Below are 27,674 nucleotides of genomic sequence, written 5' to 3' on the forward strand. Positions count from 1 at the left end.
TATTTCTTTTAACAGTGTTTTGTAATTTTCTTTGTAGAGGTCTTTTACCTCCTTTGTTAGGTTGACTCCCAGGTATTTGATTCTTTTGTTTTAATTGAAAAGTGGATTTTTTTTTTATCTCTGCTTCTTCTGATTGGTTGTTTGTGTATAGGAAAGCCTCTGACTTTTGTGTGTTGATTTTATATCCTGCTACCTTGCTAAACTGGTGGATGGTTTTGATTAGTTCCTCTCCTACAGGGCTTTCTTATGGGAGCAAAATATTCCTCTGTTGAGAGTAAAAACTAATATGAGCCCATGGCACCCCTGCTTCAGGGAAAATGGAGGACTGTATTTTCTGGAAATGCAGACCTTTTCTCCTGATTTTATATGCAAGCAGGGTGAGTCTGGGTTAGAGAAAAGGGAGGACATTCTGAAGCATGTCTAACGTAACCACCTGTTGATCCTGCAGGGGCAGAGTCCGCGTGCCTGTTACAGTGGGGGCCCCATGGTTTTTGGGTCCTAATGATGCTTGCTTTGATGTTCTGCTTGGCCAGTGGTTCATACTGGTTACATGCCGCCAGGGGCTGCCCGTGGGTGTCTGAGATGTGCCAGGAACCATGACAACAGCCCTTTCAAGTGAGGGAGAGGTCAGTGGCAATAGTCCTCATGTCATGGCCAGGGCCTACATGAATGTGAGGTGCCTCACATAGCCGGACTGCATCACGCCAGTTTGTTCTGCTTAGCTAGCACCATAGGAGATGGGAGTAGCCCCTCAGCAGCCCTGGTGGTGCCTGTGGTGAGTCCTGGGGTGGTCAGGTGCCCTGCGCCCTAATGACAGATCTGAGAAGGGCAGGTGAGTCATCCAGGAGCTGTTAAACCCAGTTCGAGTGACACTTTGTTCACAGTGTCTCAATACACACCTGACAAGGACAAATCTACCTTTAAACTAGGGAGGAGATCCCAGACCTCTCAAAGTAGAACATATGATTCTTGTAGTCTCTGCCTGCTCAGATACCTGACCTGTCCTTTGGAGCCCTTGGGTGTCAGGGCAATCAGGGGCCTGGTGATCTGGGCCTGCATCATCTCTCTGCATGAAGGGTGGACCTCAGGTGCCACAGAATCTGGGCTAGGAGTTTGCTCCCCCACCTCCCGCTTGCTAGGAAAGGCCCCTGTGAGGCTGCATCATGGATTAAATTCGTAGCAGTCAGCACTTGATCTGATTTCTTATTTCCTCCCCTCTCTAAATGGGCTGATCAAATTAAGCCTCATCAACATTCTAGTTTGACGGGAGGCTTGGGGCTGTGTGGGGAGCACCATGAGTGTCACTGTATGGCTGCCGTGGAGGCCTGGCAGCTCCAGTTCTCTGGGGGATAGAGGGAGCCCCTGATTTCCTCCTCAAGGATTGTAGGCTATGCTATTTCTAAGCCAGAAAGTCTTGTGGGAGAGAGACTTGTGGGGTGCACTGAGGCTAATCAGTGTCCCCTTTGGGCTCCATGCTTCAGCACCCATGGAACTCACACATTGTCTGAGGACTGAATGATATGGCTGGGGACCACAGTGGGACCAAACTGGGGCCTCTAGTCTGTACCTTGCAGTTTATCCATGAGAGAGGAGGGTCTTAGCGGAAACACCTCCTTCCACTGAAAGATAGAGAAAGGCCAGACAGAGGAAGGGAGGCCAGGCCTGCCTGGGGCACTGAGGGCCCCAGGATCCTTGCCTCTCACTGTGGAAGCTCCAGGTTTGTGGGCGCAGCAGGACTCAGGAAAAGGATGAGCATCAGCCTATGCAGAACACTCTGGGCTGTCCAGTGTGCCTACCCTGCCAACATCAGAGGCCAAGGTGGATCACATGGAAGAGACATGGATCTCCCTAATGTTGGTCAAGAGGTCTCAGCTACTAGATCTCCTCCATGCCCTTCTGGGCCAAGGGGTGTGCTCGGGGCTGGGGTACACCCTGTTCACTCCCTCCTGCTCCCTCAGCAAGCTCTGGACAGGAGCTGAGAAACCCTGCCCTCTCAGACTTGCCTGCACAGTACTTTCAGGATCTCTCCTTCCCATTTTTTTTTTCTACCACCCACAATCAGCTTTTAAAGTATAAGTGCCTTGCACATGGGCACTATCAGGACATGTTCTGATGAGCAGAGTCCCTGTGAATGGTGCCCTCACTCTCACCTGGAGTAGTATGGAGCACCAGTATGAGCCCTGAGCATGGCCCCATGAGATACTGTGAAGCCATTGAGAGAATCTAAAAGGCCCAGCCCACAAGATACCACTGGTCAGCTGAGCAGCCCGATTCCTCTGTGCTGCCCGGGGGGCCACCCTGCTTCTCCTCCTTGCTGGAGCCTTGTGTCTCAAGACTGAGGGCGTATGGGTAGGGTGGAATGTGGGGCTTTGTTCTGCAACATCAGGACAGGTGGGCATCTGGGATGAGGTCCCCAACTTGGTGGGGGACACTTTTAGTAACCTCTCATCTCCAGGCCCCAGTATGGTGAGCACCTCAAGGAGGGCATGGGCACAGCAGCTGAGCTGGGCTCCAGGCCCCGCTGCATTACCTGCTTCCCCTTGCTTCTTTGTGGCTGTACTTCTCACTGTGGCCTTCCTGGGTTTGTTCCTCTATCTGCCTTCGAGGGGGCTTATTCCTGGGAGGCCTCCCTGATGGCACAAGGATTTACATCTCAGCACTACGAAGTTATATGCTGCATAAGTTCAATCCCCGGCCAGGAAGGTGACCCACATGGCACAGCAGACTTCTCCTATCTTGCCCGCTGCTCCCCTCAGCAGTGTATTTCAGTAGACCTGCCTGTTCTGCTCCCACTGTCTCTGGTGAATCCTCTCACCCCCATCCTGTACCTTTGGCCTACACCCCAGCTCTTGCATGCATGCATAAATAAAATAAATCTTTTTTTTTTTGAAGTGGGGGCCCATTCATGTCCCATGAGGCTTCAGTGCAGAATAAATAAAATATGTCTGATATTGCCAATGTCATCTTTGCTCTCAGCAAAGGTGGCCTATCTCATCATGCTTCTGATTGAGAAGGGTATCTGGTATGTCCTCCCTCATAAGAAGGTGGCCCCTTTTGTGGGTCAGCCAGAACAACCATGTATGCCGTGTCCCACGTGGGAGGGGTGGGGGAGGGGGCGATGGTTGGTCAGACTGAGGTAGGGGACAAGGACCACAGGTTTAGGTCAGGGTCTGGTAGGAGGGGGCCTTCGGCAGGGCCAGGCTGCACCTCATATATCCCATGTGTGTTGACACCTAGCCCTTTCTAAATTACTAGGAACCCCTAATGCCCTGTGCAGCCCGAGTGACACCGGCCCAGCATTTCAGAAGACGGGCCTTGCAGGGAAGACCGGTTGGCAGCTGGAGAGAAGTGTCTTAGAACCTGGATTTGGAAAATCCAAAGGTCACTGAACTCGTTCCTGGTGGAGACTCGACCTTGGGCAATGGGCAAAGGGGTAGGGATAGGATCCTCTGGGACCTTTAGGACAAGGAGGGTACGGACGTGGCAGGGGGAAGGACAGCATGCCCTGCTCCTGATGTACACCTCTGTGGGTATAGGTGCTACCTACCCCCAAGGATGATGCAGCTGGAGCTGTGGTTAGGTACAGTGGAGGGTTCTGACCTGGATTCTGGGTATGGGGTGCCGAGGGCCCTTTAGCGAGCCATGTCTAGGAGGCCGCTGTCCAAATCTAGGACTCTGGCAAGCACACAGGACCAGTGCGGGCTCTTCCTGCTGTGACATGCTTGCACAAGCTGTGATAGGGGGAGCTGCCGGGCCTGTGGCCCCGTGATGCCAGCTGTCAGCACCCTCATGCCAGCCTCCACTTCCTCCACAATCAAAATGAAATCCCAGGGAATCCTCCCTTCTGTTGGGACCTGTGGGTGTTTGTGTTTTGTTCTGAAGTTCACAGTAAATATTTTCATTAGACGATCTGCCAGTCTCTCCATTGTATCCCACCATCTGGCAGCTGTGTGCGGGGGAGCACAGTAAAGAGATAACGTGGGTCCAGCTCCCGTTCCCTTGGCTGACTGCCCACAGGGAGGACTTTGGTGCCATGGAGGCAGCAGCTGGTTCCAGGGATCTTTCCTGCATTGGCTGTGCTCAGAAACTCTCCAGGAAGGCCCAGGGGACTAGATGCCCTGGGGATCAGGTTGCTCAAGGACTGCTTATGCTTCCCTGAGGATGAGTGGTTTCAGAAGACAACTGGAGGGTGGTTCTGGGACTAGTGAGCAGGTGAAGAGAAACGTTGGCCATTAATTGTGTTGAGAGCACAGTGGGACAAGGGTTATTGGGACCTCTGTGAGGGCTGTAGGTAGTAGGCCCGAGCCTTTCACTGGGAGTCTTTCACTGGTGCCATGAGGGCTCCTGGCTGTCCAAGATGGATTGGCTGAATTCACTGCTGGCCTCAACACTTCTACTGGGGCCCTAGTGGTATCATAAAGGCTTCTTCAATTTTCAAGGACACCTATCTTGGGCCAGAAACTGACCTCTTTCCCTCAGCCCCATAACAAACCCTCACTGGGGTCTCTCCGAAAATAGAAAGTGAAACTCAGGGCAGAACACAGATCTGATGCTCAGTAGTCTTAAGAGTGCTCGGTTCACAAAGCCAAATGGTGGTGACTAGTTTAGGCCAGTGCATGTAATTATGTATGGTGTTAAGATGTTTGTGGTTGCAAGGGACAAGTCCAAGTGAATCTATTCAAAGATCTGGACATCTTCAATGTGTATCCAGCCACAGCTGGATTCAGGACCTAGACAGTGTTAACTGCTCTCTTCATCCCTCAAATGATTCTCATTTGGGAAGAGAAGGTGCCCAGTTGCTCCACTTCATGTTTTTTTTTTTTTCATCTCAGCAATCCCAGGAGAGAAGAGCGCATATTTCTCTTCTTGTTGGCTTGGGCCATGCCAACATTCCTGGAATGGGGGTTCAGTGGGGTTGGCTTCCCCTGAGTCATGGGGACTAGAAATTGAGATTGCTAATCACACAGGGGAAGTACAGGGGCAGTGCCCAAAAAAGGAGCAGGCTGCCATGTGGTTATAGACCAGGTAGCTCCTCAGGGCAGGTGCATGCTGGGCACCCACAGTGGGACATTAGTTCCCAGTACCCCGGAGGGCATGCTCTAGGGACAGTTTCATTCCCCTTCTCAACACTTGCTTTCACCCCTAAGTTCTAGAAGGACAAGCAGGTCCAGGACACGAGGCAATTTATGGAACTTCAAGTTCTTGTCTCTAGATTTCAGTGCAGCTGAGAAAGATTCAGCCCTCAGTGGATGAGCAGTGAGGGGCCTGGACTGGCCCCAGGAGCCTGTCCCCTCCCCTCCACCTTGAGTCTCAAAATTATACTGGATGGGCTGCATCTGCTGGAGTTGCAAAAATTAATTCAGATTCAGTAATAAATCTGTACAGGGCTGGGATAAAATAATCCTAATGAGCTTCTTTTAATAAAGGGCACCAGGGGGGCTCTGTGCTGATAGCCCCCATGGGGCTGAGCCTCTTTCTGCTTCCCAGAGCTTTCCTGCATCCAGATCAGACTTCTGCCATGTCCTGATTATGCTTCTACATAAATATATTTTATCTTAATGATCATCATTAGGGGAATTTGTAGTCAGGGAGGGATTGTCTCCTGGTCCTTAACAAATAGAAGGGATGACTTTTCCTCTAAATGATCTCCCCTTGGTGGAAGGTGCCAGCATGCTTGCTCTTTAAGACTGCTGGTGTCCTGAACTGGTCCCCCACGAGCCCATCCTGAGAGCCCTGCAGTGGGCTTCAGTGGTTGCAGCAGAACTGGACTGGCACTATGGCTCTTGCAGAATTGGACTAGCCTTGGTCTAGTCCAATAAGTCTCAACTCTAACCTTCTGTGAAAGATATTTCCTGCTCTGCAGTGGTTGTACAGAGCTAAGCTTCAAGTCTTAGGAAAGGGAAAGTAATTTTTTTTTTATTGACGTGCTCTGCTGGTTGGGCAGTAGTGACACCCTCAGTGAACATACTCATGTGCCGCGCCCACATGGCAAGGATACGAGTCTGAGCAGGGGACATCGAGGTTGAAGAAGCAGCTCACATAGATGGTTGCAGCAAAACGTCTCTTTATTTTCCCCTCCAGCCTCCCTTTTATACCCTTAGTACCAGGGTGTTGGCCTGGGGGCCAGAGGAAGTCTCCCTCACATGCTTCACTGCGATCAGGGCAGATATTGACCAGCCTCTCACAGGTTGATCAACTCACACAGGTGCCAGACAAAACAGGATGTTTTTCTTCCTGTTATGATCTTGTGCTTAAGCTCCGGGGGTGGTTGGGGAGGGTCATCCTGGCTGGGACCCAACAATTCACCCCTTTTCATTTTATGCCCTGACCCCCCTGTCTTAGGTCACCGCTGCCCCAACGCCTTTACCCGTCTTTGGGTAACCTCCAACCCTGTCTTAGGCAGGCGCGGCGAGCATATGGTGTTGCCCGTCATAGGGAGAGTCAGGAGTCTTTTAACATTTGTAGCCACCCCTGATGAGTCCCGTGAACGCCACCGATCATCCCATGCAAAACTTGCTGGGTAATGGCATGTCTCCTATGGGACTGTTGTGTGAGATGACAAAGAAGCCACATGCAGGCTACAAGTCCTAAAAGCAGTAGCAGTGGGAGGGAGAGTGTTCCCGCCCACCTCTGGACCCATCCCGTAAATTGACACATAGCCTTCCACCAAGCAGAGGCAGAAATGGAAGGGACATGGGTGCTGTTAACACTGGCGATGTTATGGGTTAGCTGTAAGGTGTCATTAAGAAAGGAGGAGTTCCAAGGACCCCGTACATTCCACGGTGTCAGCCACAACAGCGCTTTGAGTCATAGCTAGGCCAGCAGCCATGGCCGCCGCGGTGGCCACAGCAACGGCAGCCACGATGGCAGCGGTCAATCCAAAGTCTTGTCGCTGGCGATACAGAACGAGCTCCCGTCTGTCTTCGGTTATTTGCACTGGCAGGGGTACTATGGCAGGAATCCTGACGACGAGAGCGCCGTCAGAACCGTCCCAGCAGTTGCTCAACTGGCAGATCCTGCAAGAACAATTGAGATACCCCCGTCCTCCCCAGAGCCGTTAGAGGAAATACTCCAAACCATGAAAAGGAAAGGTGAAAGAACGTAAAAAGGCTCAGAGGGCCCTTGCAAAACCTTAGATAATTGTTCGCCAGCTGCTTTATTAGGCAGGGTTTTCCATGCTTTAGTAGCCACTGCTGCTATTTGGAGATAGACCGCAGGATCAAACAATTTGATTAGCCAATTCAGCATAGGGTCCAGTGCCTGTCAACATGTCCAAGTCGCGCTGGCCTTGTCCTGCCTGAGCATTCAGTCTTGCTCTTTGAATGCAATTTTTCTGATATTACCCTCTCCATAGCAAACAATCCCCCCCCCCACACACACACAAAACCACTCGACACAATTGTTGCCAATCACTCCGGGTAAGGTTTAGTGCAGCAAACTACTCAACAATAGCAACAGTGAAGGGAGCCTGAGCACCTAAGCAATACAGCCTCCTTTAATTGTTTCATAGGTCCCTTTTTACTTGTTCCCAATCTGAAATATTTAAGCCTCCTCCCATTAAGAACCATGGAATTGCTGCAACTACTGTTCTAAGGAAGGCTTCTATGGTGTGCTGCTTAATACATTAATTCCTCTTTACTCCAATCCCTCCTTACTGATCCAGGACAATTCCTTGTTACTTTAAAAGTTTTGAAACTCGATACATTAATTCCTCTTTACTGTTTGTGGATCCCATGTTTACCCCAATATGTCCTTACAGGTCCAGGACGACCCCGTCCGTTGTTCCCCCTTACGCAGATCTCGGTGGGACCTCCACTTGCCGCGCCCACACGGCAGGGATACGAGTCTGAGCGGGGGACGTCGAGGTTGAAGAGGCAGCTCACGTAGATGGTTGCAGCAAGATGTCTCTTTATTTTCCCCTCCAGCCTCCCTTTTATACCCTTAGTACCAGGGTGTTGGCCTGGGGCCAGAGGAAGTCTCCCTCACATGCCTCACTGCGATCAGGGCAGATATTGACCAGCCGCTCACAGGTTGAACAACACACACAGGTAGCAGACAAAACAGGATTTTTTCTTCCTGTTATGATCTTGTGCTTAAGCTCCCTGGTGGTTGGGATGAGGTGGTTGGGGAGGCTCATCCCGGCTGCGACCCAACACTCGTGTTCATGTGCTTGGCCAAGACAGACCTAGGATCTGCATAACAGCTCTTGGGGTAGGGACACAGAAGAATACTGGTCTTAGAGTCTAAAGCAGAGATCATGAAAAATAAGTTTAGCTGACCTTTCTTCCAAACTTCAGTGACTTCGTTCTCATCATCCTGGGCACCTATCAACTTGTATTTTGGGGAGGAGCGTGGGGGCTTATGATGCATAGTCAGGATTTGGCTTTTTCCTCTGCCATCTAAATTGTCCTAAGTTGTTTTTAAAAAGGAACCATTTATCTCCACAGCTAGCTCTTTTTCTCTCCTTTTCCCCTGCAATGAGCAAACATTCTTAAATGGTCATAGTGTATGTTGTTTTTTGTAGTTTTTTCTCCTCTCCAAATCAGTATTATTCCATTTTAAGTGACATAACCATGCTGCTTCTTACGTTTTGTACTCCACACCCTATTTCTAAGATCCATTTGTCTATGTGAATGTTTGAGTTCTAGCATCCATGTAGTACTGTGTGGTGTGCTGCTGCATTTTGTCTTTCCACTTACCCGCTGATGACATCTGGGTTGTCTCTAACCCCACCCCCCTTCCATCCTACCCAGGCAACACTGCGATGACCAGTTCTTAACTGCTTTCTTATGGCCCCACATAAGCATGTCTAGCTGTATGAATAGTCTAGGGAGTGCAAAGTGGCCCACAGGGCAAAGCTCATTCCAAGAAAGGGATTGAGATATCCTATACATGCCTGATGTCCTTAAGATCTGGATCCGAGTGTGAAGTTACTGGTCATTAAATGCTATCACACAGAATTGATGAAGAAGTGCCAGATGGCCAAAATGATCTACCTGCTCCACTTCCACCATTCATTAAATTACCCAAGTTTGAATTGCTACTTGTCGTTTACTAATTTTATTTACTATTATATTATTTGATTCTTTTTAGAATTTACATATAAATAAATATTAAAGGAAACTAATGCTGTTGAAAATGGAGAGCTAGCATAGCCCGTAGTGCAAAGAGAGCTAAACACTGCCCCCTGCTGGATGGAGGCTCCAGGAGTAGCAAGCAGATCAAGCTTCCCTTGTGGTTTGACTTCTACATCTCTGGAAATTGACAAGACTCCTTGGAAAGTTGTAAGGAAGTTCCTAAGTGAGACTTGGGAAACAGGATGTTCTACAGTTGTGCATGTGGTGGGCCTCAAGTAAGGACCAAGTGCAGAACATGCAGTAGGGGTACTGTCAGAGGAAGTGCTGCTCTGCCCTGTGACTTCTGCCCCACCCTGGCCTACTTCCAGCTCTCAGTGACCAGCTGAGCCTTCTATGAATGGACATGCATTTCCTTATCAGAGCACAAGGGGAGACATCCTCATTAGCAGTAGTCAAGACAGTCTAATTTCTGTTGAGATTCTGGGCCAGATTCTTCTAGGCAATCTGACCTTGGGTTAAGATGGCCTGATGAGAGTGGGGATCTTGGTGGGGAAAGTCTACCTCTTGGATATTGCTGCTGGATTTGGTTCAGCCACTTTCTACACCCAGGGCAGAGCGTCACCTTCTGCTCTACCCAAAGGTGGCTATCTCACCTTGGGGCTCCTGCTTTTTGTCTCTTGTTTTCTCTTGGCTACCATTTCTGTTTTGAAGGAGCACAACCTTAAGTAGCTTCTTGATAAGAAATGCTAGGCAGGTGTAACTTTTAAGAGCTTACATATCTGGAAATATTTTCTACTTTTGTATTTTCACACTTGATTGAGAGCATAAAATTCCAGCTGACTAATAATTTTCCTTTAAGATTGTTAAGGACTTTGTTCCATTGTTTTCTTACTTTACAAGCTGCTTTGAGGAAGTTTTGATTCCTTAATGGTTCTAATGGTTTGACATCTTCTTTAACTGCTTCTACCGGCTTTCCTCTTCCTCTTTCCTGTGAAAGTTTGTAGAATCTTCTCTGTGTTCTGAAATTTCATGACAATGTGCCATGGTATGGGTCTGTTTTTATCTCCGGTGTTGGATCTAACAAAGAACTATATGTTCCCCTTATCATTCTATTATCGTCTACTGGAGGTGATTTCTTCTAGGTCAGCGATTACTGATGATGGGTTTACTACATCCTTGTGTAATCAGTATCTTCCATTTCCCTCTTTCTGGTTGTTTTGCTCATCTTGTTCTCCATAATCTACCACGTCGGGAACAAAGAAGGCTGATGACCTTTGGCTGACTGTTCATGTGTAAGCAACCAAAGAAGTGACTAAGAGCTCAATGCTTGTAGGTGGGGGTAATGTTGGACAGAGATACTGCTTTTTGGTCTCTGGTTCATTGGAATACCCCCAACCTCCTGCCTGGGCTGATTATGGAATTTTGGGAGCAGCCTGGCATCTAGGCATGTGTTTGGTGTTCTTTCTTTCTTTCTTCTTCTTCTTTTTTTTTTTTTTTGTGTAATAACTATGCTCTCATCTATACTCAGTGCATATAGCCTAGAGGTCTTCTTTTCCACATTTTTGGGAGAGAATGAACTTCCAAAACTACCAATGTAGAGAAAGGGCTGTTCCTAGGACACAGGGAGTATGGAGATGTGGCATTAACTTCCAGTCCTGCATTTTTCAATCTGCCCTTCATTTCTGTTTCCAGAGGTACTTGGTACCTTTGGAGAATTCTGTGATGTAGGCTGGGAGCTTACTTCATTGCCAGCTTGGATTCAGCTTTCTTGGATATACTATTACCAGGTGGCCATCTGCTTTCCAGCTTCCAACAGTTTTGTTGTTCTTCCTCTTCTGCTCTCTCTGTCGTTGTTGACTTGTGATTTAAAAACAACAACAACAACAACAAAAAAAAACCCTTTGCTGAGCTCTCTATGGTGGCACAACAACTGGTTAAAGCACCGCATTATGAAGTTCTCCAAAGCCACTGCAGCACAAGTTTGATCCCTCACCAGGGAGCTGACCCACATGGCGAGGCAGACCTCTCCTGACCTGCCTGCTGCTCCCCTAAGCAGTGTACTTCGTCAGTCTGCCTGTTCTGTCTCTCATTCTGTCTCCAGTGAGTCCTTAAACTCACCACAGCTGAGGCCTATACCCCAGTTCTATAAGCATAAATAAATAAATAAATTTTTTTTTATAAAAAAAAATCCTGTTACTAAAGTTGTAGCAAGGGTCCAGGACAAAACTAAATTGGAATATGTGTTTTGTCTACCATTCTTTTTCTTTTCTTTTTTTTTCACCCAGAGACCCCTCATAAGCTTTGATCTGTTTTTGAACTTTGTATTCAGCTCCAATATCTGTCTTCATGACACTAGTCTACTATATTCTAACTAATATTAGATTGTAGTATGTTTTGTTAATTTCAATATTTTTATTCAATTCTTTTCTGGAACTTGTCTTACATGTAGTCTACCAGTTGAGTTTTGAATTTATTTTGTTGGATTTTTAACAACTTTGATAGAGATTGTGTTAAATTTGTAAATCTACTTGGAAGAGAATGAATTCCAATCTAGCATCTTGTTATTGTGTCTCCATTTACTGAGGTGTTTGGAATTTCTGGAATGGTATAGACTTTACTCTTTGTGTGGCCTTTATACATCCTAGGTGTATTGTGGTGTGTGTTGTTCTCATTTATAAATCCTTCTTTCCATTCTATTTTCTAGCTGGTTATTGCCATTGAAAAAAAGTCTTGTTTTTCACATTCATAGGCTACAGAAGGCAAGAAGTATTACGTTTTAACTTTAGTACAGCTGTTCTGTAAAACCTTCTTGGCTTTTCTTTTCTTTTCCAATTTTCTTTTAAAGTTTAATCAGGTTTTGAACTTGAGCCAGTGAGCGGCATTTGTATTTTCCACCCAGCCTTCACTTAGGAGTGCTGCGCTTTTGCTTTCCAGTGCATATGGTTGTAGGCCTTCCTTTTCACTGCTCTCCTGTTGTGTCCTTGTTAGTAAGACAACTCACAATGGAGAGGACTTGTGTTTTCTTTTTGTCCTAACATACATACTCAGATTTGGAAATTGTTCCATGAATGCTTTAAAAGAGCACCTTTTTTTGGTTGTTGGGAAATAGGTGGTCTTAGTAATTCAGATCCTCTACACCTTACCCAATGTTGGATCTAACTTATGCATTGCTCTCTGGAATAGGTGTATTGAAATGCACCTAGAGGGCCCTCTCTGGTGGCTCAGTGGGTTAAAGTGCAGCATTGCAAGCAAGCTGCCGCTGCTTCAGTGTGAGTTCAGTCCCCTCAGAGCTGACCCACATAGCATGGCAGACTTCTCCTGACCTGCCCACTGCTCCCCTCAGCAGTGTACTTCATTGATCTCCCTGTTCTGCCCCCCACTCTGTCTCTGGTGAATCCTCTCACCCCCACACCTCTGGCCTGTACCCCAGTTCTGTATGCAGAAATAAATTAAAAAAAAAAAAGAAATGCACCTAGAATTGTGACTTTCTGTTTCTCCCTCATTCAAGTTGAAACTCTGTTAGCCACATAAAATTTTATGGTTTTTTTTTTTTATATCTACTCAGTGAATTGTTTTTTGATGTGTTCTTTTAATGGCTAGGATATTTTAGCTCATAAAATATTATTGTGGCTGGTTTCCTTTTGTTGTCAGTTACACAGTACCTCTCTCTTTACCCCACTTGTTTGAAACTTCTGTTCATTTTGCTTCCTTTATGCCTTGTGTTAGGAAATTACAGCTGCACTGTGGCTGCCTGTGTTCCTTACCTCACCTTTGCTTATGCTGTCCCCTGCCTTCTGACACTGATGCATCTGCCTGAACTTCCATCTCAGCACCCGGTTCCCATCTCCTCATGCTGGGGCCTGTGCCCTTTCCCATGTCATTCTGCTCTGGCTCCTACCCCACTGGGGAAATTGAGGCAAACAGTAACCGTTGACACTGTCTTCTGGAGAGGTCTCCATCTGAGGTGGGGAGGCATTTAATGACCAAGTAGATTCACAAGTGAAATTACAATGGCAATCGATAGTTCATTCTGTGCAGGAAGAAATCAGGATGCTGTCAGGGAGATACTGGGGGCAGAGAGAGCCTGTTTTAATTTAGGATGAAGTGAGGCAAGTTCCCCAGAGGAAGTGACATTTCAGCCAACACCTAAAAGATGAGTGGGACCAGGCTAAATGAAAAATGAGGGGATGGCAGTCTTTCTGTCACATATGGTGGTTTCTCAAAGCTCTAGACCCCCTCCCCCATTAGGTGTGCAACTCACTCTCTTGGGGAGGCAAGAAGGGGCCAGTGGCATCTCTGGGTCCAGTGTGGATGGTACCAAGAGCTCTGTGCCCCTGCTTCTGGGCTTTTTGAGGGGTCTCTGTCAGTCCTAGTAGCAGGGGGTGTTTTTTCCCAATTTCTGTGACAGGGCCGCAAGGAAGAAAGATGGAAGGCAGAAAGGCTGAGCAAGTAGAGTTTATTGCTCCCAGGCAGCAGCTGAGATGGAGCTCCCAAGGGTGGGGTCCGCAGCTACTGCGAGTGCTGTAGGGGAAAGTGTCTCTTCTATAGGCTTTAGGTTCAGATTCTAGAAAGGTGAGGTGTCACTGTGCACCTGGATGCAAGGCCCAGTGCCGGTCATTGTGTTATCGCCCATCTCCGGTCACACAGGTAGCTGTTGTGTTACTGTCTCTATCTGGTCACACTCAACAGGGGGTTAGATTTTTGGCAGAAGTAGCAAGGGCATCCCAGGCCAAGAGATTAGTTCAACAAAGACCTGGGGAAGGGATTTGTACAGGAACAACAGATACCTAGGTGCCCTTGAATGTAGAGGATTAGACTTCCCACACTGTCATCCCAAAGTACCTCTCCTCCAGGCTAAATAAGCTTGTTTCTGTCAAGTTTGGTTTCCCCCAAACCATCATCAGTGCTGGTGATGTTCAGGAGCCCCTTGGGGCATATTAACAACATTGGTTCCTGAGTCTGAGCTCAGATTCTGGGTCCTCCTTTCTGTGATATGGTTGGTCCAAGTCACTGAATCTTTGCACTCCTGCGGCTCCTTGACAAAATGGGGACAATAATAAGGACATCCTCCTTACTCTGGAGATGGTATGACTGTGGGGAGCAGGGATTTGTCACTGTGAAGGGCCATGTATATGCCCTGCCCGCTGATTTAGGGACACAGGTGTTGCCCTGTGTTTTGCTGGCTGTGACTGGGCCACTCCTTGGGGACTCTGCTCCCCTCATCGCATCCATTTCTCAGTGTGTTGATTAACTCTTTGAGGGATCCCAAAGAGAATCTAAACCTGGGGGAAGCCCTTGGAAGCTCCCTGCTGTCATTTCTGTCTGAGACATGTGCAGAAAGCCTCGCTCTCTGGTCCCAAGGGTCTCCCGCACAGGGAATAGCAAGAACGAAATCCTGTGTGGTTAACCACTGAAAATAGGTTATGCCACAGATGCCTCCCTTTAGGGGAGCCTCAACTTGCCAAGGTCCTCCAGATCAGCCTCCCTGGGGAACTAACAACTTCTCGGTGTGCAAGAGGCTATGCACATTCCAACAGGGCTGAGGCTAGAGCTGTCCTCCACCTCAGCAGGAAAGGGACAGAGATGACAGCTAGGTGTCCAGGCCTGGGCCAGTAATAAGGGGTGGAGCAAGGATTAAAAGAACTTCTTGTCACCCAGGGGCTACCTAAGAGCCAGCAAGAGCTCCTGGAGGTGGGGCAATTGTGGGGAGGGGAGTGTTTGGGAGTGGACAGGGGGAATGACAAAGAGCCTGAAGCCTACAGGATCCACATGTGCACAGGCTTCACAGGCTTTAGACCTGATAGGCGAGGAGATTACCACAGGTTCAGGCTCCACACAGCAGGCGCAGCTTCAGGTACAGGCCCGTTCGGAGTTTGGACCAGGGTGTGGTTGTGGTCTCTGTTACACCTGTACTTCAGGATTAAGCCCATTGTGGGGAAGCAGAGGAAACATCCAGGGTGAAAATGTTGGAATGTATTTCTCATGCATCTTCAGAACATGCTGCTATTGTTAGTGTACTTGCAATATACAATATCATGAAAACCTATTGCCCAGTAAAAGCAGCTAACAACTCTGGTCACAGCGGCTCTCCTGGGGTAGGGTCTGGGGCACACACTGTGATGCATTTGAGAATAGGGAGGGCAGGAAGAGCCGTAGGCCAGGTCTATCCTTATTCTGGCATGGCTGTCACTCCACAGCCCAGCGTTTCCCCCAACTCCGACAGGGACCCACCCTAAGTTCCTCAAGAGAGGTTGCTTATTTTGATTTTTCTTTTCTTTCTTCTTCTTTTTTTTTTTTTGCTTACTTAGATTTTTAACATGAAACTCCTCATTTGTAAATACTGTCAAACAAATAAGACATTAAAAAAATACAACCTGCTCCTAACAGGTACCGCTAATGGTCTAGTTTTGCCCAGTGAGCACCCATTAGTGACTCTTGGCTGGAGGGGGGCAGAGGGTGATTCCAGCTTCTTCCCTAGAGAAGGTTTTTATGGAAATTACCATTTTTTCTGTTTCCCAAGGTGGTTCTGAAGGTGAGCTGTCCCTGTTTGTTGGAAATAAATGTATAAAAATAGAGTAGCAATTCCTCAAACCCCTGTCAGGTTTAAGTAGCAAGCCTCTCCTCTGGGAACTGCAAGGATTGCCCTGAATCATCTCCAGGCAGCCCAAGGGACATTCTTCTCTGCACAGCACTGCCTGTACAGATTCCATCCTGTCCGAGAGCTGCCCAAGGAGCGCCCGCTAAATACATGTGTGTACTTGTTTGCCTGTGTGGAAGAGGGGTGCACAGGACTGTGGGACTGGAGAGGGGCCATAGCAGACAGCAGGTGTAAAGCAGAGAGCTCCTGCTGAAACTCAGCCATGCTGGAATTACTCAGCCTTCCTGTCTGTGACATGGCAACAATAATGCACACCAGGGCGCTAGCTGTGAGGACCCCAGAGTAGGCTGCTTTGCCTGTAACTGAACTGCCATGATCTTTCAGAAGCCCTGATCTTCTAGGGTTTGTCATGTGCCACTTTTATATTGAGGGAGTTCCTGCCCTTGTGTAGAGGAAATGGCAGACAAGAGGCTTTGGGGAAGAGTAAGGACTGTTCTGGAAAGGCACTGACGGTTGTCCCAGAGCCCCTACAACCCTCAGCTTCAGGGGCTGCAGGGCCTGGACACCACCCTCTTGGGTGGTGATCTCACAGTGACCTGAGGTTGTAGGTCATTCCCAGAGCAGGCATCTCTGAGACCCACCCAAAGAATGCCAAGGAGAGCAGGACCCCAGTGAGTTATAACAGGTGCCCACATGTGGGACAGTAGCTCTCTGGCACTCGGCCAGCCCTACAGGAGCGTGTGGGTGTGCAAGAGTAGGAATGAGCAAAAAGATCTGGCTCTGCCCACACCCACTACTTCCCTGATCGCTAGGTGCCAGACCCGGACTCTGCAGTTGGTCCAGATACTGGTTTGCAAACATCTGGCTCTGAGTCAATGTGGGACACTACTGCTGTGCTCTCTGCCCAGCAGCTTGTTCTGTAAAATGGGGAGAAGAATGTGAGATTTCCCCTAGAGGATGGTCATGCTGGATATTGGCAGGTACCAAGTTGCTGCCGAGTGGGCTGCTTGCACATCCCTGGTGAGTTGCAGATCTGCTTCTGCAGATCGTGTCCTCTGTCCTTCCAGGGGCCTACCCCAGCAGCCTGGACCGCCTCAGCCGTACCCTGGGCGTCCTGGAGGAGCGCGTCAACAGCTCGAGGCGCAGGACACGCAGGCACACTGCCGAGGACGACTACAACATAGAGGTGCTGCTGGGCGTGGATGACTCCGTGGTGCAGTTCCATGGGAAGGAGCACGTGCAGAAGTACCTGCTCACGCTCATGAACATCGTAAGTGGCGGTGGGGGTGAGGGGTAGGGGCAGAGGGGCAGGGGCTCCGCTTTCTGGGCTTTCCTAGTGGAGGGATAAAGGGTTGTCGTTGGCTTGGGGGGGCGCTGCTCTTCAGCAGCTCCAGTGAACTTCCCTTTTCCCATTTGCACACTCGCCTTGGCAAGTTTCATTGTAAGCTAGTCTTTCACAAAGTTGTCATATGTGTGCCAGTTTTCTTGCTTTTTGCGAGACCTACAGTATACTTGGACTGTGTTCTTCCTGTAAGCCAACTGACTTTTTAAAAACTTAGAATTATTTACAAAGGAAACATCACTTTATGTAAAGGATCCCCAAAATAAAATGTAAAGCGATATTATTCAACTCTAGCTAGATGGCCGTGCCTTCTCTCAGATCAGCTTGGAACCGTGGCCCAATCTGTATTTAAAAAAAGGCGGGGGCAGGGGGAACTAGGCTGTATCAGGGAGAGGGGTATATACAATGGCACCCATCTGAAGGTGCTCCTTGAGGTGCTCCTAGGAATTGAAGATTGAAGACGGGGTCCATTTCCCTCTATAAGGTAGGGCTATATAATGTGGTGTCTGTGTGCCTAATTTTGGGTGAGCATCCAGGTTCTCTTTCCCTTGTCTGCCCAACCCTGAGAGATTAAGAGTAACCCCCACCCCATTCCAGGCCCATCCCCTGACCCCTGCAGAAGGTTAGAGGATATTGAGTACGTATTGGTCCAGAGATTTTATGGCCTCTGTCCTGTGCAGTGAAGACATCCTCCCATCCTTCTCCTCCCTCTGCCTGATCCAGTCAGTCACTAGTGGAATGTGGGACATCAGCTGAGAAAACGTGGGTTGTGTGGAAGGAAGACCTTAAGCTCAGCTAAGCCTTGCTAGGCTAGTAAGGTGGGAGGAAGCAGCCCATGGCCTGGGATCTCCAGGCTCTCTGGGTAGAGCATTTCATGTGTCGTGAGGCGAGTCCCTGGGAACCAAGTTGTCTTCTCCAATCTTTCTTCCCCTCTCCGCTCCCTCCCGCACCCCCCTCCCCGCAGAAAATCCAGGGCACTGGTGCAGAAATAGATAAGAGGGAATATTGATGGACAGAAAGGCCCTTGCCTACCTGCCATCTTCTTCTTGACCTTCCTTAAGTAAGTCATTTACCCTCTGAAACATAACCAGTTTCAGAGGCAAAGTAGGGCAGAATTCTGTTATATTTGCAAAGTATTTTATTTTAAAAAGTGTTAATGTCATCTTATTTTTGAAAAGTACTTTTAATATGATGACGATGATGAAATAACCTGATGACTACAGTTATTGACTGTTACATATATGACTATGTGCCAGGTCAGTAAATGACTGGCATTTATCATGCATTATCTTAGGAAATCTTTCTTAAATTTTTTTTATTGAAGTAACATTGCCAATATAACACTATATAGGTTTCAGGTATGTGTGCTTCAAGATCACTATCTGCTTATAATAGGTTATGTTCATCATTGAAAATCTAGTTTTTTCCTTCACCATAAAACTGACTCAGTTTGACTGAATTTATAGCACCTTTCTTGCCCCTTTCCTTCTGATACCACCACTCTGGTCTTAGAGTCTAAACTTTATTTTTGTTTTATTTAGCCCACTTGTTTGTTCTCTTTCTTTAAGTACCACATATGAATGAAATCATGTTTGTTTTCCTTTGCCTGAGTTTTTTCATTAAATATAAAACTTTCTAAATCCATCCATGTTGCTAGAAATGGCAAGATTGCATCCTTTTTGTGGCTGAGTAGTATTCCATTGTGGCGTGTCTGTGTCTGCCTAGCTAGCTAGCTACCATATATCAATGTCACAGCTTCTGTAGAAATCGTCACACTGCCTCTATGAGACTGGTAGATCTTATCTGCCTTCAAAACTTTCCCCCAAGTATTATACTGCCTTCTACCCACCAGTGGATGAAAGGAACATGCTTAGGGAGTTCTTGGTAAAGGAAGCTATTTGTTTCCTTTACTCATACAAACATTTCTGACAGTGAACTTGTGAATTTTGCATGCTGAGCACTTGTGACACTAACTTGCCGATGTTAGCACAGCCCTGCAGGGCAAAAGTTCAGTCCCCAGCCCTACTCCAGATGCCAGGTACAAGTCCTACCTAGGTTGTCATCTGTGCAACCTAATCAGCTTTAAGTCAAGGATTCCCACAATTTGTTCAGGTTTGACAATTTGCGATAATGGCTCCTAGAACTCAGGAAAACACTTTACTTCCTATTATGCATAATATTATTACAGTAGTTCTAAATCTATTTATTTTAAATATATAAAAAGCAAGGCTCAGAAGGCTTGCACAGAGCAAGGCATGGGGTGGTGCCCTCTCTGCATACTAACCTTCTGGTGTGTTGATATTTTTCCAACCTGGAAACTCTCCAAACTCCATTGCTTAGAGTTTTTATGGAGGCCTAGACATGGTTGATGAAATCATTGGCTATTCATAGCTGAACTTAATGTACAATTCCTCTCCCTTCCAGAAATTCAGGGCTGGGACTGGAGGATCCAGCTCTCTAGCCATATAAAGTTGGTTCCTCTGGCAACTTGAAGCTATGTAGGGACCCCTCAAGAGTTACATCATTATTATAATGTGTAAGTTATGTATAACTCAGGTGTCTTTGGATGGAGTTCATTATGAATAGCAGAATTTGCTCCTATCAGCCCCATCATTTCTGAGGGGGAGTTCTGTGTCACAAATGGGGCAGAGATCAGATGTATATTCATAATTACCCCACACCTGGCCTGTCTCCCCATTGCCAGGCCAGGTATGTCACTCAAAATGGTGTTTCTGACTCCCGACTTTGGTTTTTCTGTCTTTTTTTCTCTCTTTTTTTTTTATTAAAAAGTTTTTTTTTACATCATTTTGCACTTTTTTTTTCACCTCAATTGTAATCCCCACGGGTTTCCCATCACCAAATCACCCCTGTGCCACCACCATAATCCCGTGCATTTCCCTCCCCCCCCCCCCCCGTTTTTGATCCCATTCCCCACTCCACCCCCACAGAATGTCATGGTTTTTCTATCTTTAAAATGAGTTAATAACTTCTATTTGAGGGGTTGTCATAAAAGTTAGATAAGATAATGGAGGTAAATGTGATTTTCAGTGTCTTAATAGAGTGTTTCACTATTGAGAAGATAAATAATTTAGCAATAACATATCTAGAATTATTCTTGGGAAGTACCCCAGGGGCTCTGACTGAAGTTGGGGTGTTCCTGATGAATTGTTCCTAAAGCTGGTGAAATAAATCTGCCTTTCCTATGCCACACACATTTTGTATTACAGGAACTGGTAGGAGAAAGTCTAGAATTTTCTCTTGTTTTTTACCAGTTAAGTACAGTTTATTCATATACAGCCTTACATGCTAATTTTGAAAGGGGGACATTTTATTTATTGAAGAACATGAGAAATATAAATATTCTTTTTTTATTGTGGTAACATTGGTTATAACATACAAATTTCAGGTGTACAACATTATAACTTGATATCTTCATATGCCGTAGTTTGGTCACCCCCAAAAGTCTAGTTCCTGCACAGAATAACCATACAGATGATCCCCTTTACCCTTTCATCCCCAACTCCCTTTTCCTCTGTAACCAATTTGTTCTCTATTTCAAAGTGTGTTGTATTTATTTTTCATATGAGTGAAATTGTACCGTATTTGACTTTTCCCATCAGACTTATTACACTCTTAAGTTCCATTCATGTTGCAAATGACAGGATTTCATTCCTTGTAATGACTGAGTAGTATTCATTGCTCATACACAGAGTCCAGTAATGCTTAATTATACTTTTGGTCAACGACTAACCAAATATATATGAAACACACACACACACTCACACACACACAATATCTCATAGTGATATATGTCACTGAACCCAAAGGCTGTACCATACAGTGGAGGTGTGTTGTGGGCTATACCACCTAGAGTTGTATAATTACACTCTGATGGCTAATGAGGAATTTCTCAGAACTTATGCCTGTAAGTGACTTATGGCTATATATCATGTCTTATTTATCCATTTTTTGAGAATTCTCCTTGCTATTTTCCATAATGGCAGTGCCATTTACAGTCCCACAAACAGTGTATGAAGGTTCCCTTTCTCTACATTCTCTTCAACAGTTGTTTCTCATTGATTATTGGTATGAGGTGATGTTTCATAAAATATATTGAGCCAGATTTTATCATACCAAAATAGGACATAAGTTGTAGGGACTAAGAAAGCATAGTTGTATCACTTGCATCCTTCAAATATTTATTAAATAAGTTCTTGTCATAGGTTGGCTCTGCAGAGGGTTTGGCATCTTTGACAGTCCTGGGGCTCAGGAAGATGCAGCTGCAGGGGGAAGGGCCTGCACCTCCCACCTGAGCTCCTTTTCCCACCGTGAGGTCAGGGGACAGGAGTTTGGACTTGTGTTGCCCAGATGATTAATGCTCTATAAGGCACAGTACCCTCATTTGAGGCAAATGTACTACCTAGAGCTGACCTTAGGCACAGCCTTTTGTTATTATTAAGGAGGAGGGGAATTAAAGAAGCCAGAATACTTGAGAAAGGATAACTTTTTAGAGGAGCCCATCCAACAGAATTTTTTGCAGTTCTGGAAATGCTCTTATTGGCCCTTGAGCACTGGCTCGACTGAAGAATTATATTTTGAATTTGATTTTTTCCCAAACAGAACTTTTACATTTTAATTCATTTCTAACATTGTAGTTTAAAAACATATAACGAAATTGACCATTTTTAAGTGTACATACAGATTAGTGACATTAATACATTTGTTTGTAGCTCTCACCACCATGCAGCTCCGGAGCTCTTAGTTCGCGAAATATGGAAACTGTGCCCATTAAGCTCTAACTCCCTGTTCCTCTTCTCCCCAGCTGCAGGCAGTGCCATTCACATTTCTGTCTCTGAATTTTTATTACATTTGCAGAGTATTTTATTTCAGAAAGTGTTAATATCATCTTATTTTTGAAAAGTACCTTTAATATAATGATGATAAAATAACCTGATTTAAGTAGAACCATAGAGTATTTGTCAGTTTGTGACTGGTTTATTTCATTTAACACAGTGTCCTTAAATTTCATTCATATTGTGATATGTCAGAGTTTCCTTTCTATTTATGGCTGAATAAAATTCTTTTGTGTTAGTGTCAAAAGTGCATGCACACCCTGTTGATAGACACTTACATTACTTCCACCTTTTGGCTTTTGTACAGTCAGATGTTCTACCCCTGAGCTATACCCTCCTCAACCTTTCGATTTGTATGAATATTGCTGCGGTGACCATGAGTGTACAGTATTTCTAAAGTTCCTGTCTTCAGTTATTTTGTGTTAATATCCAGAAATGAGAAATCATATGGTAGGTCTATTTCCAGGTTGTTGTTTTTGTTTTTTGTTTTTTGTTTTTTTTTTTTTGAGGATCTTCCATACAGCTTTCCACTCTCTTTCCAACAGGGTACAAGAATTTCAGTTTTTCCACATCTTCAGCAACACCAGCGCCACCCTAATGGCTAATTTGTAATTAATTCACAGAACACCAACTGGAAGGTTCTCACACAGTGTTGTCCCTTCCTCTGAACTTAACTAGTATGTGATGCTAAACACCTTTGTGGACAACTGTGGGTCCTTGACACCCCAAATGCACTAGCTCACCCAGAGTCCTGGTGGCCGTGCCAGCTGGCTGTGGGCCTTCTCAGCACTATAGCAAGAGTTTCAGTGCAGTGGACAGATGTGCTGGCAGCCGGCCTGACTGCAGTTTACTTACGGTGCTTGTTTGGTCAAGGGTGAGGGCAGCAGCTGGAATGCAAGCGCTGTTACGGCGTGATGCCCAGGCACCAGCCCTGGCTAAGGGCATCCTGTTCCCTGAGGAAGGCATGGGTGTCCTGGGAGGAAGTGGAGGTCCTCAGTCAGGGGCCAGGGAACATGCACACCCCAAGGAAGAGACTGAGGGTAGGCAGGAAGCAGAGATAGTTAGAACTTGGCAATTGTTAAATGCTTTGGTTTCCTGCATCTTTCAGAGTGATTTTTTGGTAAGACTCCATCTGGGGCAGGGGAGTGGGGTGTGTGTGGGGGGGGGTTCCTCTGCAGTAGAGTCTGGGTCCTGGTGTGACAGACATTTCACATTCATCATATCTCTCTCATCGTGGTTCTCATCCCCTCCATTTTCCAGCCTCCTATGCACCTAATTTGGATTTTTTAATTTAATCTATTGGCCTTCATGAAAGGAATGGTGTATGTTGTCTTTCTGCCAAGACAGTTAAAAACTGGTGTGTCCCCTCTCTCTCTTCTCAGTGGCCCAACAGCCACGTACCCCAGCTACACCTACAGGGCAGGGCCACTGACCTCCTTTGGGCTGTGACAGGTGCAGGAAACACCGGGCTCTCTTGTGTCAAGCTACTCAGATAGGTGGTTCCTCTGTTACTGATGCACTCGAATAAAATAACTTCAGATAATGATAAGTTAAATGAAAAAAAGAAAATAGGGAGAACAGCTGTGTGGGGCCACTTTCTACAACAGGCTGTTGCAGAAAGTAACTTGAGAATTGAGACTTGACTAATAATGGATGAATGGGAAAACCTAGGAGAGAGTGTTCCAGTCTTGGGGCACAGGCTGTGCAAAGGCCCTGAGGCAGGAATGAGGTTGGCGGTTTGGAAGAGGTGCAAAAAGGGCTGGTGTGGAGATCAAGCGGACCAAGTTGGAGGGGAGAAGTTAAGCAAGGAACACTAATCACTAGATATGGAGAGAGACATGGATGTGACTCTAAGGCAGTGTGAAAATGCTAAAGGTACCACATCCTTCTAACATTAATCGCTAAGGCACTTTATTACCTTTGTACATTGGAATAAGGGAATTAATATGTGCCTTTCTCCATCTCAAATGGAATCTGGGCAGCATGAATGCCACCTGGGCCCTTTTGTAATTTTTTTAATGTGCCCATCTCATTCATGTTTTAGGACCTTTCTGACACCAGGGAAATGTTTCACAGTTTTGAGGGATTCCCATGGCATAACGTGGTGCCACGTGATAAGCACATTTTAATGTAACTGATGATTTAGATGATATATTCATATAACAAAAGTAGTGTTCTTATTAAGGTCATATCAATAATGAACTTATAGCTGAATCTACCCCTCACCCTTCACTGTGCCCTTAAATTTAGTTCCTTAAAGTGCAATTCCTGCTTAACAGATAGGTGCATTTTAAAGCTTTCTATTGCAGAATGTTCTTTATGATGTTTTCACCTATTCATATTACACTGAGCAGTTACCTGCCTACACCCTCTCCTCCCCATGTAAACACCCACTGAATCCCTTTCAGCTGTGGTAATTTGATAACTACAACTGGGATAGTCCCTTTTTTGTAAGTTGTATTTGCTTGATGGCAGTGAGGCTGCATTTTAAAAGTGTATTTTAAAACAGTGATCACCTAATGTTTTTATTATTGGGCCTACTTGTCTTTTTTTCAACTGGGATTTCAGCTTCTCTCTTGATCATTTCAAGAAACTTTGTATTAAAATAAACAAATGCTTTGTCTGTCACAAGTGTGGGGAATATTTCCCCACCTGTTTGCCTTTTGTTTCATTTTGATTAGGGTGGTTCTCAGAGGCTTACATTTTTGTATCCTGGGATGTGCCTTCCCTGGTTTTTCCCTTGGGTGACACTGTCTGGCATTTCATGGCCTCAGAAGCTCATCTTCTGGGCCTTTGCTCAGGCTGTCTCAGGCTCTGACTCCTGTAGCCTTCTGCCAGCAGCATTGTTTCCCAAACTCCTGCCCCTTGACATGTCTGACCATTTTTGCCCCATGGCTTTTAGACGCTATAGCCCTACTCCCAGAATATCCTCTGCTAAAATATCTCCCGGGGCAGATGAAATTCAGTATTCTTGCTGAACAAACAGAAAAAGTGCCCTTTTGGGGACTTCGGGTGCTAGACAGAGATCAAGTGTACCCTGCAAGACTCAACAGCTGTTGGAGAATTGGCCTGGAGGCTCTGGCATTGTGAAGTCTCCCCTTGCCAGGGGCCCACTGCCCAAGCCAGGCAGGTGGTCAAGCATCTTTCTACCTCAGTACCTGGACTGGGGTACATACGTGGTTCAGCCCCTGAGACAACCTCAGACCTGTGTGGGGCTGCCTGCCTGGGTGTGATGGCTACTGCTGTTGGGCATAGGGACTCACCCTAGCCCTCCTTGCTTCTGTGTCTAGGCCCTGCTGTAGACAGAGGATGGTCATGATCAGAGGATTGCTGTGGGCAGCTGGGAAGTTGTCCTGGGGATCTGAGGCAGGTATGAGCCAAGACCTCGCTATTCTATCAGACTTCGCTTACAAAACACAAATTCAAAAGTTTAATGAAGCATTCTGAGATGGCAACCACAGAGCATTAAACCCCAAATACAAAGGCCTTCAGAGCATGGACCTTGGTCACTGACCATGAACCTGGAGCTGTGAGCTCTTGCACTGAGACCCCCAAAGCCCAGCCGACTATTGCTTGTTGCCGAATGTGCCCTGAACTTCATGCACCAGTGCCATGTTTTCATTGTTGTTCCCAATGCCCTGCTTGCACAGAGTTCTACCCAAATCTGCCCACACTGTTTCTGCCCAGTTGAAGAAAGCTGTACCAAAGAGCCAAAAGAGAGCAGGAGCCTTCTGACCATGGGCCAGATAGTGAGCCTGTGGCATCATCCTTGGGGTCCATGAAAGATAGAGCATGAGCTCTCAGGAGCTGGAGACCTCAGCCCTCAGGATTGCTGACAAACCCAGGAAGAGGCCCAGCACCTTTGTTAGGGTGATTATCAAGGTTAGGCCTCTGCCTGATTGCCTCTGATTGAGGCTTTCAAAGTTTGATGCTGGGAGGGCTGTGAGGGTGGGGCTGTGAAACATGGCAGATATGTGGCTCTGGGCAGCCTTGGTGGCTCCTCCAGCTCCGATGCCTGCCCCACCACAGGCTCTCAAGTGGGCTCCTTGCTAAACTTGGCACCACAACCAACCTCCTTCAGTCATTCTTCCACTGCGCTCCTTCCAGCCTTCTACCAGGACTCATCCTCTACCTCTGCCCGGTACGGCCCTGAGGATGAGGAGCTTCTTCTTGCGGGCACCCTCTGTGCTGAGAACCTCTGTTCTGTGTGATCCTTTCTCCCTAGAAATGTGCCCCTAGTTGTGTGTGATGCTCCCAGGCTGGGATGCAGGCCACACTTCTGCACACGCCTGCTGACGCCGGTGCTGAGGGAATGGGCACATTTTCGCAAACTTGCTCTGCCAGCCACTGAGCTAGCCTCCACTTGCAGCATGGGCCAGGGCCCCAAGGAACCACACTAGAACAAGTCCTGATGGCCATGTCATCTCTAGTGCCCCACTGGACAAAGTTCGTGTTCCTCCTGGTCCTCCTGGTTTCATCTCTGGGAGGCCAGGGATGAAAGCCTTAGGGGAAGATTTGAGCCATTATTAAAGTAATATATTCACACACACATTTTGAAAAGTGGCATCTCTTTGTGCCAAAACTTTGAAAAATGTAAAACACGGGTCCAAGACCAGTGCTTCCAGTGTGGCTGTTAGCATTTTAACTGAAGCATTGATTTCAATCTTACTTTTCTCCAAGAAAACACAAGAGCCATCTGTCTGTCTGAGCTGCTGGCTTGGTTGCACTTGTAGATATGAGACAGAGCATTGCGGATGGAGACCTGCCCCTTAGAAGACGGTCTGTGATTGACTTTGCCCAGGAAATACACACTGGAGGCCACTGAGACCACAAGCCAGATGTGAAGTGGTTCCCCTGAAGTTCCATTTTTTTTCTGGATGGCAAATACTTTAAGACATCAATTTTATGTTAAAACAAGCTTGGCCATATTGTTTATCAAAGCAAAACTTGCATGGTTGTTTAACATTGACTGGATATTCTGAAGCAGGGTGATGTCTGCAGCCAAGGGCCAAATCTATCATCTGTTTGTAAATTGAGTTTTATTGAGATGCAGCCCCATATGATCATGTATGAATTGTCTATGGCTGCTTTTGTATTACCACAGTGGAGCCGAGACAGAGACCAGTTGGCCTGAAAGGCTGAAGATAGTCATGGAAATGGCACTAAGACATACAGAGTATGATGAAATGATGTTAGTAGCCATCTTGAGCTTCAGGGACACCCCATTTCATAGTCTTGGCAGATTCCGTTTTTACTCTGAGCTCCTCCTCCCACAGGCTGTGAGCACGCATAAAGGCTGGCATGGTTCTTGGAAAAAAGGAAGCCCCCCAAGAAACCTGTGCCCCTTTCTATCTTCTGTCTTCCAAGCCCCTGAGGCTGGAACAGCTCTTTTCCTGCAGGCCATCACCAGAACGCAACTTAAGCTGAGCTCCACTTTCTCCCCACTCAGACCCTATTTCTTGTTCACTCCCACATTAGCATTGCCGCATCATTAAATCTGTAAGGTCAGTTGGCGGGGCGGGTGGGGGGCGGTTCTTAAAGCGATCCATTGAATGAGTAGATTCTAATGGCCTTTTTAAACTAGCAGAACAGGAGGAACAGATTTCTGGGGAGGCAGAGCTATCCTTCCAAGCTGTGTTAACTGCTCTTATTCTGGAAGAATTCCAGAGCCCCCTAGGGACCTTTCCTGCTGGGACAGATGTTTTCTTTCTTCAGGCACAGAGAGTGTGGGACCCAAAGAGGCTTCCGTGCTTTCAAAGCTGAGGCCATACCCTTGGACTCTTTCCAGAATGGGGATGATCCTC

At 46.6% G+C, this 27,674-nt stretch overlaps 1 protein-coding gene across 1 annotated transcript in view; it reads left to right on the top strand.

Moving 5' to 3' along the window:
- Positions 1-27,674, top strand: part of ADAMTS2 (ADAM metallopeptidase with thrombospondin type 1 motif, 2) — a 236,909-nt gene that overhangs the window by 122,970 nt on the left and 86,265 nt on the right. The window contains exon 3 of the mRNA XM_012733272.1: positions 16,743-16,945. Within this exon, the coding sequence (XP_012588726.1) occupies positions 16,743-16,945 (203 nt within the window). The remainder of the gene's footprint in view (positions 1-16,742; positions 16,946-27,674) is intronic.

Source organism: Condylura cristata, unplaced genomic scaffold, assembly GCF_000260355.1.
Source record: "Condylura cristata isolate star-nosed mole 26May11 unplaced genomic scaffold, ConCri1.0 scaffold00040, whole genome shotgun sequence".
Lineage (NCBI taxonomy): Eukaryota > Metazoa > Chordata > Mammalia > Eulipotyphla > Talpidae > Condylura > Condylura cristata.